General features: G+C 40.2%; 1 protein-coding gene across 20 annotated transcripts in view; it reads left to right on the top strand.

Annotated features, from left to right (window-relative positions):
- Positions 1–13,262, top strand: part of picalma (phosphatidylinositol binding clathrin assembly protein a) — a 54,136-nt gene continuing 40,874 nt past the window's right edge. For 6 of the 20 annotated variants that reach the window (XM_036525145.1, XM_036525146.1, XM_036525149.1 and 3 more), the window contains exons 1-2: positions 1–393; positions 563–786. In XM_036525145.1, coding sequence (XP_036381038.1) covers positions 657–786 — 130 coding nt within the window. In that variant the 5' untranslated portion in view covers positions 1–393; positions 563–656. Of the gene's footprint in view, positions 787–13,262 lie in introns of all 20 variants that reach the window. The other 14 variants (XM_036525157.1, XM_036525158.1, XM_036525156.1 and 11 more) reach the window with 5 other exon arrangements.

Here is a 13,262-nt window from a genome sequence, read left to right as displayed (position 1 = left end):
GCGGTAACTGGGTGACTGCCGAATTCGTCTTTCCATATTGGCTCTGATACCCACGTCGAAAGCTGTGTTCGATTGAAACTGCTTTTGAGCCACAATGGCGGTGCGACTCTGACGTGCAGCGCTTACAACCCAGACAGTCAACGCTACAGTTTCCCCATAAACCTTGGGAGGCTCCAGTGAGAGGAGGAAACAGACCCGCCATTTTCCTGCAAGCCTCCAGTCCATTTAAACCCAGCAGGGGGAGGCGAAAAAAAGATAGGAGACACAGAAGGGAAGGGAGCGAGAGAGGGGGGGAGAGAGTGAGAGTGTGTGGTATAGGGTGAGGGTAAGAGAAAGAGAAGACCTTAAAATAAAAAAGACTGGATTTCCATCTTTCTTTCAGATCAACGTCCAGTAAGCATTTACATTATCTACATCGGGGTTTCTAGGACCGATCTGTGGATACTAGCTAAATTGCTTTTTATACTGTTGGGTTTTTTTTTTTTTTTTTTTTTTTTTGCGCGTGTAGCGTTACGGCCGGTCTTATTTTTTTTTTCTTTCTTTGCTCTCTATTTTGTGTCAGGTGGCGGAACCGTGGAAGCCCCCGAGGGCAATCCCAATTCCATTGAATTTGGAAGATATACCCTGCATTTCATTCTTTGTGCAAATCTGCGAAGATGTCTGGACAAAGCATTACGGATAGGATAACTGCAGCTCAACACAGTGTAACTGGTTCTGCGGTGTCCAAAACTGTATGCAAGGCGACCACGCACGAAATAATGGGGCCAAAAAAGAAACATTTGGATTGTAAGTATCAACACTGTCAACGGTTTTGTTGCATAGTAACGTTTTCTGTTACCCTTTGCGTGACAGTCCTCACTTGTGTAAGGACGTTGATGGGACGGGGCTGAGGCCTAAGTACAAACACTTGTATTATTTAATCACCCAGTGCCAGATAGATTTGCTACCTATATCGTTTCGCAGTTACATAAAAAGCACGTTTGTATTATGTTGTGTCAAATGGAATAGGGTCGCCTTATCGAATAACTTAAATGTAGCAAGACAAGCAGACAACTTGATTGACTGGATTCCTGTAAAGTACCACACGTATTAATTATTATTTTACAAAAACATTCACAGATGCCCACTTGCAAATTCATTTCCGTTAGTCATTTTCTGAAATATCATTACAAAGTAAATGGTAGCATTTCTGTTTGTAAAGTAACGCTTCATCGTCCATGGACATTTTTATTGACATTGATTATTTCATATTCACGGTTTGAGTTATCCAAGCTCCTGGTGGTTTATTTATTTTAACAGTTCAGTAGCAAACGTTAGCTATTCTGTTAGTTTGTCACAGTGACTTCACTGCCTGTGGTCTTTTCGTTGTGCAGGCTTAGGGTCTGTGTAGGACTAGATAATTGACATGGTATTTTGTAACTTTCAATAAGCTGTTGGTGCCAGTGTTTATAACGGTAAAAGAAAAGAACATGCCGCAGTTCTCTGCTCACTAAGTATTGTAGGTGAAATTGTCCAGCTTCGGACTTGAGCAAAGATCGCCGGTCTTGTGATACATTTCGACGTGTCACTATACAAAAATATCCGATGGACGCGTCATCCTCTTTAGCGTTTAGCTATGAGCTGAGGTACAGTAACTGTCAACTTGCCTTGTTATTTTGCAGATATCTGCAATGTGAAAGTCCAAGCATTTACGTTGATCCTTTCACGTCTTCATTGATGACTATCTCTAAACAATAAAGTATCCTACATTCATGTCTGATTCTGTAGGCCTCTTGTACACATGTAAGAGAAGTTGAAGGGTTGAAATTCTCTTTAATTTGGAGATGCCACAGATTTACACTCCAAAAATATACAAAGTTCACATTGTAATGTACTCTATATCAATATTATTAGCTTCATGACCTTAAAGTGCTTCCCAGAAGCAGGTCATTGTGTCACGTTCAGAGCACTCTACTTACAAGAATCTTGATAAAAGAATCATTCATGCTTGCCACACTGATCAAAACCTATGGACCAAACCACCATGGAATAAATGTTTCTTGCCTTTAAACAATAAATAAGTCCTTGGAGTAGGAAACATAGTGTGCAAGCCTTATAATGTAAATCTCTAGTACTTCACACAGAATCTAAACAATGACATGGATGAGCATATAATTACCAGTGAAAAACATTCCAGGCTAAGATTAAGTGCATTTTACATGGACCAGATCACATTGGACTAACGTGAGTGAGAGCACTGCATGCAGATATAAGGCAACTAATGATATACCAGATGTTTTGTATGGCCACGGTGGCTGCAAACAGTCTAACCACACTCTGGATCTGAGTGCAGCTGGTCAGAACCAATAAAATGACCAGCCCTACTAAAGAAGTGATGTAAAAATGACTATTAGCAAACTTTGCTAGACGTGTGTTGTGAGAAACTTTAGAAACATTGCCATGCTGATTACAATGGCCTGCTTTTCCTCTTTTTTCCATTCAGTGTTCAATTTTTAACCGCTTTCTGATTTCATATTCCATGGAACAACACAAGAGAATATGTAATATTTGAATTCAAGTTAATCATCAAAGAGGTGTCTTTTTTGTTGGCATATATCTATTTTGAAAGCAGCATTACTGAAAACTGGTCATCAAACCATGTGGCATGATATTCCAAGCATTTGATAAAATATGAAATTATTAAGCAGTTTAAAAGGGAGAACAGTGGGTGGAGAGTAACATGTCTGTAACAAATAAATGTTTAATTCTATTAAGCAGGTTCTACACTCAGGAATTGCTGTGGGCCATTGAAGGAGGGTGGAGATATGTGCAAAGCTCATTGTGATGAGAGTTTGTTGGATTTTAAAGGATCATCTCTCTGTGGCAGTTGAGAGCAATTTTGGATCAGTTCACCCAGGGGTTTCCCAAAGTCAGTTCTTTGAAATACCTCCAGGATAACTTACTAACTTGTGGCTAATTATGGTGTTTGTGTTGGTAAACTGTACTTGTGTGTTTCTGAATGGCGTGAGCCTTCTTAGGAGATTGTGTTTTTGGTCTTCTGCCAGTACACTAAGATTCTCAAACATGTAAAGCGTGGGAATAAAGCTCCAACTTCAGCCAGGTGCTGTCTGGGTCCTTCAGTATAATTCTCAGTAGACAGCAGCAGTTTACTGTGCCTTGTATTTGACAGCTTAAGACTACTGATAAGTCTGGCTTTCCAATATGTACAGGAAGTCGGTAGAGTTGGCCCACAGCATGCCTACGGAACTGAAAGCAGATTTAGTGCTATGAAGTGGCGCAATCAGGAAAAAACTTGGAGGTTTCCTTTCTATTACTTCTGTCTCTTAACCCAGTGATCAAAATAAAATATTTGGAAGTGCAGTGTAATACCATGCAGAGTACAGAGAAAGTGTACACTTTGTGTATAAAAAAAAAACAGATTCTCTGATATGCCACTTGATGTTGAGAACGGAGGTGATCTCTTAAGGTTAGTGATACACGGGTCTGTTGTACAGAAATATTTCATTTTGGTTATCATTGCAGTCACTGTTCCACTACAGGTTCAAATGACGTGTTCTTATGAACTTCAGAGGTCCAAAACAGTTGTACAGTGGATGTGTGGTTACCCAAGAGTATCTGAAACTTTATTTGTAACATCAGTTTTCCAAAGAATGGTAAGGTATACTACATACTGTAAAAAGGGAAGCTCAAAATGGCCATTTTCCCTTATTAGACATAGTTTACGGTCACAGCTACAGGATGTAAAATGTGACTGTCAGTGTTAGAAATAGCTCATGTGCTCATGTACAATTATTTGTTAGATGCATGAAAAACTTGAAATGCCCTGGATTTCAGATGAGTGAAAATACGTGAAGAAAAATGGGCAGGTTTTGTTAATTGTTTCATTTATTTAACCTCTACTTTGGAAAATGTCAAATGAGTGGGAGAGCCCTGCTTGTCATTTTGAATACAATGACAGCATACCATTAGGTGTTCTTTCTGTCTCCCTCATTAAAGAGGGCCTTTCCATCAAGTGGCAGTTCTGCCCACATAGAAATATCATTTAGTGTATCGGGGTCCTTATAAACTGTACAACACTGGCTTTCTCACCCAGGTGAGCAATTTCCATGATAATAGGAATTTGCCGTTGAATTGACTCATTTTTTTCCGGTAGTTTGATTGGCTTGCGTTTAGTAGGCTGTTCAAACATGACCATTGCCCTTTGCTCATGAAGGCAGGTTCCTGTTTTATATTGGATGTAAAATGAGACCTATTTTGTTACAATCTTGGTGTAGTTTTTTTTTATCTGTTTTTCTGGCATTTGGGACAGCAGTACTGTGCGCACGCAGTAATATGAGGTTATTCTCGTTCAGTCTGCTGTGTTTCTGGGCCATCCTCAGAGGTCTGGAGTACCAGCGCCGGCTGAGGGAGACGATGGGCCTCACCACATCAAGAACCGCTCAGTCCCCACTGCTTATTAGCATACAGGCTCTTGCTTTTGTGGCGAGAGACCCGTACAGCTAATTTCCTGTGAGGAGCTATTTTTAGCTTTGGCTCCAAAATAAGAAACAGCGCTCAGAGTTTGTCTAGTTAAAGGGCATGTCTGAAATTCACAGCTGATAGAAGGGGTTAGCATACAGCGTCTCACTGGTCCCCTTTGTGTTCATTACGAGGCTCCTTGACTGGCCCACTGCACTGTTGGCTGTTTATGTAGGTGGAAACCAGCAGGAGCTGAAGAGGAGGAAAGTGACAAAAGCTTTTGGCATTTCGGTATGACCGAGCACTTGTCGGAGTTTCCTTTGGTCCAAAAATAGTCTCCCATCTCCCGTTTTTGAATTGTACGCTTGATACAGTCTCCTTTCTCCCCCTCCTCCAGTGCCTTTAACTTGGGCTGGGTTCACAGGCGGCGCCGGCTGTCGTACACTGGCTAGCCGCTCCCTGTTACCTCAAACTATGACTTAAGCAAGAAGCAGTTACCAGGGTAGATGTCTAAATAAGTGCATGTCAGTTCACAAAACATACTGTGATTTGTCCTATAGAGACAGAAAGCTGGGTAGTGCCTACAGTGTCTCTTTGGGTCACACCTTGGTTTGCTTTGGTGTCCTTGCAGAGCTCTCTGGTTTATTTAACTTAGCCTCCCTGGATCTATGAAATTGCTTCTGAATATGATGTCATTTATTAAAGCTATTTTGGTAAACTGAAACATTCAGAAATGTTTATGGTATCTTGTCTTTTGGCTGAACTTTTCCCTGGAAAGTTTTGTGAACTTCAGACGTGAAAAGAACATCAGCAATTCAGTTACTTTTTCATTTGTGCCATAAAGTTGCCTTTCAACTTGAACATTATGGCCTGGTTATCACATGGTATCATACTTAAGCGATTACAGGAACAAAGTCTAACGTCCAATAATTGCACTTGTTATGCTGTGAAGTCACTTCACATTATCAAACTCCTGAGTGTAAGACTGAAAGCTGTTTGTCATATTTGCAGGTGGACTTAACATATTTGATCAAGCTTGTGAGGTCTCTGTCTGTATAAAAGCTCTTCAATTGAAGGTCTTTAAAAAATCTTACAACGTTAACAAAGCTTAGCTTGATTGAATGGCATAAGTGGGTCATGGAACAATGAAATCCTCACAGCTAGATAATGAACTGATTGCTCCCCGCGAAAGTCAGCCCACCTCCTTATTGCTTTCTCTTGGGTGGGGTTGCCCTAGCCATGTCTAAGTTTGGTCTTAGCCTACTTACAGTGAACATTGATACTGAATTTGAATTTACTCATTCAGTGATGGAAAGGGAGGCTAGCAGTAATTGTCGTAGGTTGTTGAGACCATCACAATCATCTGTTTTGGAATGTTGTCTAGGAGAACACTCAGTGGACAACAGTGGATATAATGTCTAAAGAAATTAAGCTGTTGCTCTCCAACACAAAAATACATTAGATATGATGTTATCTTACTGTATGGAAATATGTGACTTGCTGTAAGTGGTTTTGTGACAGCTGTTATCTGAGTCATTCCTACTAAATTCTTATGGAAAAATTAGTTTCCCTTATGGTTGTACCTGCTGTTTGTCTGAAACACGCTGAATCAAGGTTAAGAGCCCATAGGAGGGAAGCTACTAGATCAAGCCCCCTAAAAAGTTGTTGAACCACACTACACTTGTTTTAATGGGTATTTGTGGAACTAATACCTGGAATCCCCTTCTGAGCTTTGAGGCTTTAACATGCATTCATCTTGCGTGGGATTGCAGCTACTTCCTGGTACTCAGCCCATATTAGTCATTTCTGTGTTGTGGCAGACATGCACTCAGTGCTGGGATCATCACTCTTGGGGATTGGCCATAGCATGCTAACGTGGGGGAGGGGAGGGCCTCCAAAGTGCACAGCATGCTTTATCTGGTGTTCTATTTGCAGCCATCAGGTAGGATCAAGTTACATTCTTTTAGAATAAAAAAAAAGATGAACAGGGAGTGTTAAACTGCTGTGACAGCTTGCCTTTTTGCCCTCTAGTGGCAGGTCATCTCCATTGATATTCTCTGCTGAGGGAGCCACACACTCATACTGCACACACATTGCGAGTGTATATGCGTGAGACTTAGCTGGAAGTAATTTGTATGAAATTAGTTTTTCGTGAATTCTGTCTTCTGCACAACGTGTCATCTTTGAAGTCTGAAGTGGTTCCTTCTGCGTTGGGGGGGAAAAAAAAAAGATCCCAGGTCATTTCTAACACTCTTACTAGAGCTAGAAATGTGTGCCAAGTTATCGGGCAGTCAGGTTGGCATTTCATTAGGGTGCTGGAAACAGATGGGGGAACGTGATTGCCCACCTTTTGCAAGCATAGAAGCATCTCGTATTGTTCGGCCCTGCATTGGATAAAACCAAGATCGAACATAAAGTACCGTCAGTGAATGAGTAATTGAGAGACACAGTCATCATGCTGCTTCCTGCAGTTGTAGCCAAGAGTTTTCTTGGAACAATGCTGTACAGTAGTCACAGACTGAAATTCGTAGAGTGACAGTGGCACCATACATATTGTAACCTGCCTTTCAATGTCACTGGGAACATTGCCATTTTGCCTATTGTACACTGCAGCACTGCAATGCCTTGGATTGCAGGTTTTGTCTGAATAATTAACGTTTCCTCTAATGCTGCTGCCTGAAGCGTCATAGCAAATGCAGAGCCATTCAGGTGCACTGAATATTAATGAACTGCTCGGACTCTGGCTGGTTTGGCCTCACTTTCACAGCCCCGTAATCATGACGGCAGAAGTGTCAGCTATGGGGTGGCATGACATTGGACAAGGTTGTATTATTGTGACTTATTATTAGATGTATTAGTATTAACGAGTTATTACATTTTAATGTGGAACAGGCTTATGTCATTTCAAACCAGTGCCAGGAGTTTGACTGACCCAAAGCTGCCTTCGTCTGCTGGATGACTGATTAGCCTCTCTGCCAGCCCCTTGTTTGTTACCTAATCAGCTGTTGATTTTCATTTTTTACTTGCTGTTTTATGAACTTCCTTTTACGCTACTCTAAATATAACTTATTTCCTGTGTTCAGTGGAGAATTCTGTGGTACTTAAGTGGCATCGAAGGAAAAGGGCTCAGAAACTTCTTAAAATATGTAAATGCATTCCCCTGTGAGTATCTTTAGGCCAGCTACGTCCTTGCGTGTTACAGAATGCCATTTTCAATCCTTATGATCATATGGAAGGCTAGTTACTGCTATCATCACAAAAGTGTCAATATGAAACCTTTGTAGGTCTAAGATAATAACCGTCATTGAGCTCATATGTTTTTTAAATTATTGTAATTGATGGCTGAATCTAGGGCTATAGTAGTCCATGATATGTTGTCTGTGGATATTGTATTTTGTAATGTGTTTATACCAAAAAGGATTGTTAGTGTTATTATTTCATGAACTTCTACACAGATCATATATTACGTAATTACATAATTAACTGTATAGGGGCATCCAGTGTAAATGTATAAGCAGGAAAAAATGCTCTCTAATTTCTTGGTGTTTTTCACATTTGTATTCCACTTTTCCTCTCAGTTTGCTTGCCGTGTTCTTGTTTTACAATCCTCAGTTACACAGTACTTGCAAATCAGTGAGTCACTGAGTGAGGCAAGAATTTTAGTGCAGCAACCATGGGGAAGGAGTACCATGCATTATATTGTGGTCCAGTCAGAGTGGCCTAACTAGATAACACTGGCTTCCTAGTGTGACTAATGGTAAAACCGTAGCAGAAAAAAGGCACAGTACGTTAAGTAAAATTGTCATGTAGAATGAGCTGAACTGTTATGCTAAAACAGTAGCAGCCTAAACCACCTTCTGGCAGTTTTATTCTTTCCTCTTAACAGTAAGGATGTTTGCTCACTCCAAAGCAGGGCCAAAGGTGATACTGAGATTTTCTCATGTATTTTTTTTAGATAAGGAGCAATGGTGTATAGGGCTGGACCTGAATATTTGACTATTTGCATATTCGTTCTTTGGGTAGGTATTCGGTTTTCAATTTTGGGATTCGGATATTCGGGTTTTTTTTGCTAAATGTAGGCAATAAAGGCGAACTACAAAATACGTTTTGTCAGCACATTCTTGTACTATATTTATACTTGCACTAATTGCACTGTTAAAATGTGGAAATATATAGCGAGGATCGCTAAACTCATGCTTTTGGACTCGAACGGAGGGTCTAATTGTTTCGACCGACCCCTAGCTAAGTCTGTCACCCTGGGAGGATGCAAGCTGCAATGATGTCATGCTTCTCTCTGCTTCCAGTGGGGCGTGAGACCATTTTTAAATACCGCGGCTCCGTAAGCAGTGACGCCGATGAGTGTATAGGATGGGTTAAATGCAGAGGACAAATTTTGTTTCAATGTATGCGATTACTGAGAAATGACAAAGAAATTATAAATAAATATAAATCTTATAAATATAAATCTCAAATCTTAAATTTGTCGAAGCTAGTATGCTGTTTCTGCGCTTCTCTTTCACAGTGCTTTGTCAGGCATTGTCTCTGTTTCAGACCCTATTATTATGAGAATTTATGTAGATCTATAATTTCTCCATGATAAGAAAAATTGTCACAAGCTGTTATTATGTCATAAAAAGTGCATAGGTAGGACCTCGCTCAACCAAACCCCTCGGGATTACAAACATGCATAAAACACACCAAAGCTTTTGGAAAATGTTTTTTTTTTGTGAATGTTATTAACAAATAACAATACAGCCACGCGTCGCCTAACATCCACGATACGTTCTGTGAAATAGGACGTTATGTGATTTGGACATTGTGCGAACACCATACTATATACAGTATATGGTAGGCTTATACTATGTACTGTACCCTTATACACCTGGTATCGAAATCACTATTTCCATGAGACATGAGATACACATGTTGTGTGCGGGAAGCGTTGCCTTCACTGCGTCCGGTTACGTCCGCTACGTCTCGTTCTGCGATTGGGTTTTTAAACTTTATTATAACCTTATGGGACTATGGATGTATATGCGAACAGACGTTGTCCGAATGGACGTTAAGCGGCGCGTGACTGTACAGACAACAATACAGTAGAATAACAGAATCCTTAAAAATTAATGCCTCTAATTAAACCGAAAGACACGTGTTGCAGTGCTATGCCGTCCATCTCAGCCGGGAACTGAGAATGTCTGGCTGAGTCCTTCCCAAATCATGCACCCACCCCCCCGGCCAAAGCTTCGAATATTCGCTGTTGATTACTACCGAAGCTCCAGAGCCCAAAAAATGGTATTCCAGACAGCCCTAGTGGTGTAACTGTCTGTCAGTGCTACAAATGGATACACATGGCAAACGCCCCCCCCCCGCTACCTAAACTTGTTATCTGTGATGTGTGCACATCCCAGGAATGACGTGTCGGTGCTGTAAATGTATCTGTGTGCAGAACAGACAGTGTTATGCTGAAACAGGTGCCTATGAGACCCTAATGATGTTGAAGCCAATGACATAGGAAAGGGTAGGTTCAGGGATCTGCAGGACAAATTTATTGAGCTAGCAGGGAAGATTAGGAGCAGAACTTCCACGGTAGTCTTCTCTGGTGTTCTACTGGTACCACCACAAGGGAAGCAAGCCTTTATATGGGGATTTAAAACGTTGCTATAAACCTGGTGTAGGAAAGAGGGGTACAGGTTTATGGGGCACTGGGACTCCTTTTGGAACAGGGGTGACCTGTACAAGCAGGACGAGTTACACCTGAATCGGAGGGGTACAGCTGCATTGGGCCAGCGTATGCTTAGGGTAGCAGAAGGTCATTTAAAGTAGGGCGTGGGGGACAGGGAGGTTATACAGTGAGATGGGTAGGGATAGACAGACTGCCAGAATAGAACACACCATGGCTAAGTATTTTATTAGTAGAGAGGGAACCATGATTGCAAATCAGTCAGAGCAACACTGTAATAGAGGTGGTTTTGAGCAGCTGGGAGTGGAAAGGAAAGACCGGAAGTACACACGCAGTACCCTGAAATTCCTCTATTTAAATGCTAGAAGCATGAAAAATAAAATTTTGGAACTAGAAGCTGTTATGAGTAATAGCAATTATGATGTTGTTGGGATTACAGAGACGTGGCTTGGTGCAGGGGATGGGGATGAGTATAACGTAGAGGGATACAAGCTGCTAAGAAAAGATAGAACCAATAGAAGAGGAGGGGGTGTAGCTCTCTATGTAAAGGATAATCTTAATATTCAGGAAATTCCAGGAATGGAGCCCCTTGGTGTTAGTGAAGACATATAGATTAAAATATTGGGGGAAAATGTAAAGGGTCTGAATGTCAGAGTATGTTATAGGCCACCAGCCTCTGACAGCAGCATTAACAGTATGGGGACTTCAGTTACCCTTCAATTAATTGGGAAGCTGTGTCAGGTCAAGGTAAATGTGAGGAAGAGTTTTTAGATGGTGTAAATGACTACAACAACCTACAAGAGAGAACACAATTGTAGATCTGCTTCTGTGTAATAATCCTGATAGAATTTGCAGTACTGAGCCACTTGGAACAAGTGATCATAGTACAGTTACATTTGAAGTTTTTTGGCAAGTTAAGTCTGCATTCTCCAATGCTAGAGTTTTCAACTTTAGATGAGCTGACTTTATTAAGATGCATGATTATACAAGAAATCTAAACTGTGTACCTCTTCTAGATGGCAAAACTGTGAAAGAAATGTGGTGCATATTTAAAACGATTATTCTGGATGTACAGCATAAATTCATTGCACAAGTGAGAAAAGGGAAGCTGAAAAAGAAGCATCCACAGTGGATGAATAAGTCGTTACAGGACAGAAACAAAAAAGGAAATTATAAAGGAAAATACAAGTTGGACAGCTCAGAGAGAAAAAAGATTGAATACAGTAATATGCAAGCTCAAGTTAAAAAAAAAGGCATTTTGAAATCAAAATCAAATCTAATCAAATCAAATTAAAAGACAGATTGCACTAGATGCAAAGAGCAACTCTAAACGCTTTTTTCAATATTACAGTCGAAAAAGGATAGTTAAGGATGAAATAAGAGGTATAAAAAATAAGGATGGAGTTATGGTTTACGATAACAAAGCTATTGCTGATACACTAAACTGTGGAGAGTTTCACTAGTGAAGTGTTTTCACATATGCCTTCAGGTGCATTCAATTCTCAGAGTTTTATGGAGGAAATTGATTTAAATGATGCAGAAGTACTAGATAAACTTCAAAAATTTAAAACAAATAAGGCAGCAGGCCCCGATGGAATATATCCAAGAATTCTCAGGGAACTAGTGGAAGTGGTTTACAAGCCTCTGACAGTTATTTTTAAGCAATCTCCTAAAACTGGAGAAATACCAGATGGCTGGAAACATGGCACTGTAGTACCTATCTACAAGAAAGGTGACCGGACTGATCCAGGAAATTATAGGGCCGTCAGTTTAACTTGTAACATGTAAATTACTGGAATCCATCATTAGGGAAAATTTGGAATTATTCCTTGAACAAAATGGTATCTTAAATGATAGCCAGCATGTTTTTCACAGAGGGAGGTCATGCTTAACAAACCTCTTGGACTTTTTTGAGGAACCTGTTTAGTCTCAAACCAAGCTTTTGAAATTATCTATTTGGACTTTCAAAAGGCATTTGACAAAGTATGCCGCATGAGAGGCTCATAGTGAAAATGAAATCTGCAGGAATTAAAAGAGCTATCACTGAGTGGGTTCAAAGTTGGTTGTCTAATAGAAAGCTGACTGTAACTGTGGGAGGAATTATATCAGAGCAGGGTCCTGTACAAAGTAGAGTCCTGCAGGGAGCAGTGTTGGGGCCTTTGCTATTCCTTATATATATAAATGATCTTGATGAAGAGGTTAGTAGTAAAATAGTAAAATTTGCAGATGATACAAAAGTAGGGGGTCTAGCCAACAGTATAGAATCATGTAAATCATGTTCTGGACACTGCACAATAAGAAAGATTGAGGCTCTTGAAAAAGTTCAAAGAAGGGCAACTAAATTAGTTCTTGGCATGAAATATAAAAGCTACGAGGAAAGACTCGAGTTATTTAACCTATTTGAACTTAGCAAGAGGAGACTTAGGGGTGATCTAATACAGTTTTTTAAAGGACTCAATAAGGTTAACACTAATACATTTTTGCGGTGAATTCAGTCTGTAGAACAAGGGGGCATAAATGGAAACTAGTGAAGAGTGCGTTCTGCACTCATATAAGGAAATACTATTTTACACAAAGAGTTATCAATACATGGAATAGGTTGCTAGGTCACGAAGTTGACGCAGAGACCCTTGCTGTGTTCAAGTCCAGACTTGATGCAGTTTTGGATTCTCTGTAATTGTAATGGTGAGCTTAGTTGGGCCGAATGGCCTGTTCTCGTCATATTATGTTTTAATGTTCTTATGTTCTTAAGTAAATTTATTCCAGCACCATGGACTCTGGGTGATCGTCAGCACCCATGTCTAAGAGTAGTTGTGTTCCGCCAGTTTCCTGGTAGATTTCCCCATCTGACTGTCAGTTTATCTAACCACACCTCTGTTTTAGTAAGTAAAATCAGTTTAATTCCAGCATGAAATGGCTGCAGTGCATCAGTCAGGTAGGTGCTTCACATTAGTAACCCTTCATCAGTAGAGTAACCCTTCATTACTCTAAAAGAAATATTTGAAGGGTGCTGTGTAAATGCAATTATGTAAGTTGCTTATTATTGCATTTTTTAGAACTACCATCTTCATTGTTATTAACTTTAACATTACTATCATTTTAGAATTACCATCGCAGGTTCTGC

This window comes from Megalops cyprinoides, chromosome 3 (assembly GCF_013368585.1).
Source record: "Megalops cyprinoides isolate fMegCyp1 chromosome 3, fMegCyp1.pri, whole genome shotgun sequence".
NCBI lineage: Eukaryota > Metazoa > Chordata > Actinopteri > Elopiformes > Megalopidae > Megalops > Megalops cyprinoides.
This window is presented reverse-complemented; position numbering and strand designations above follow the sequence as displayed.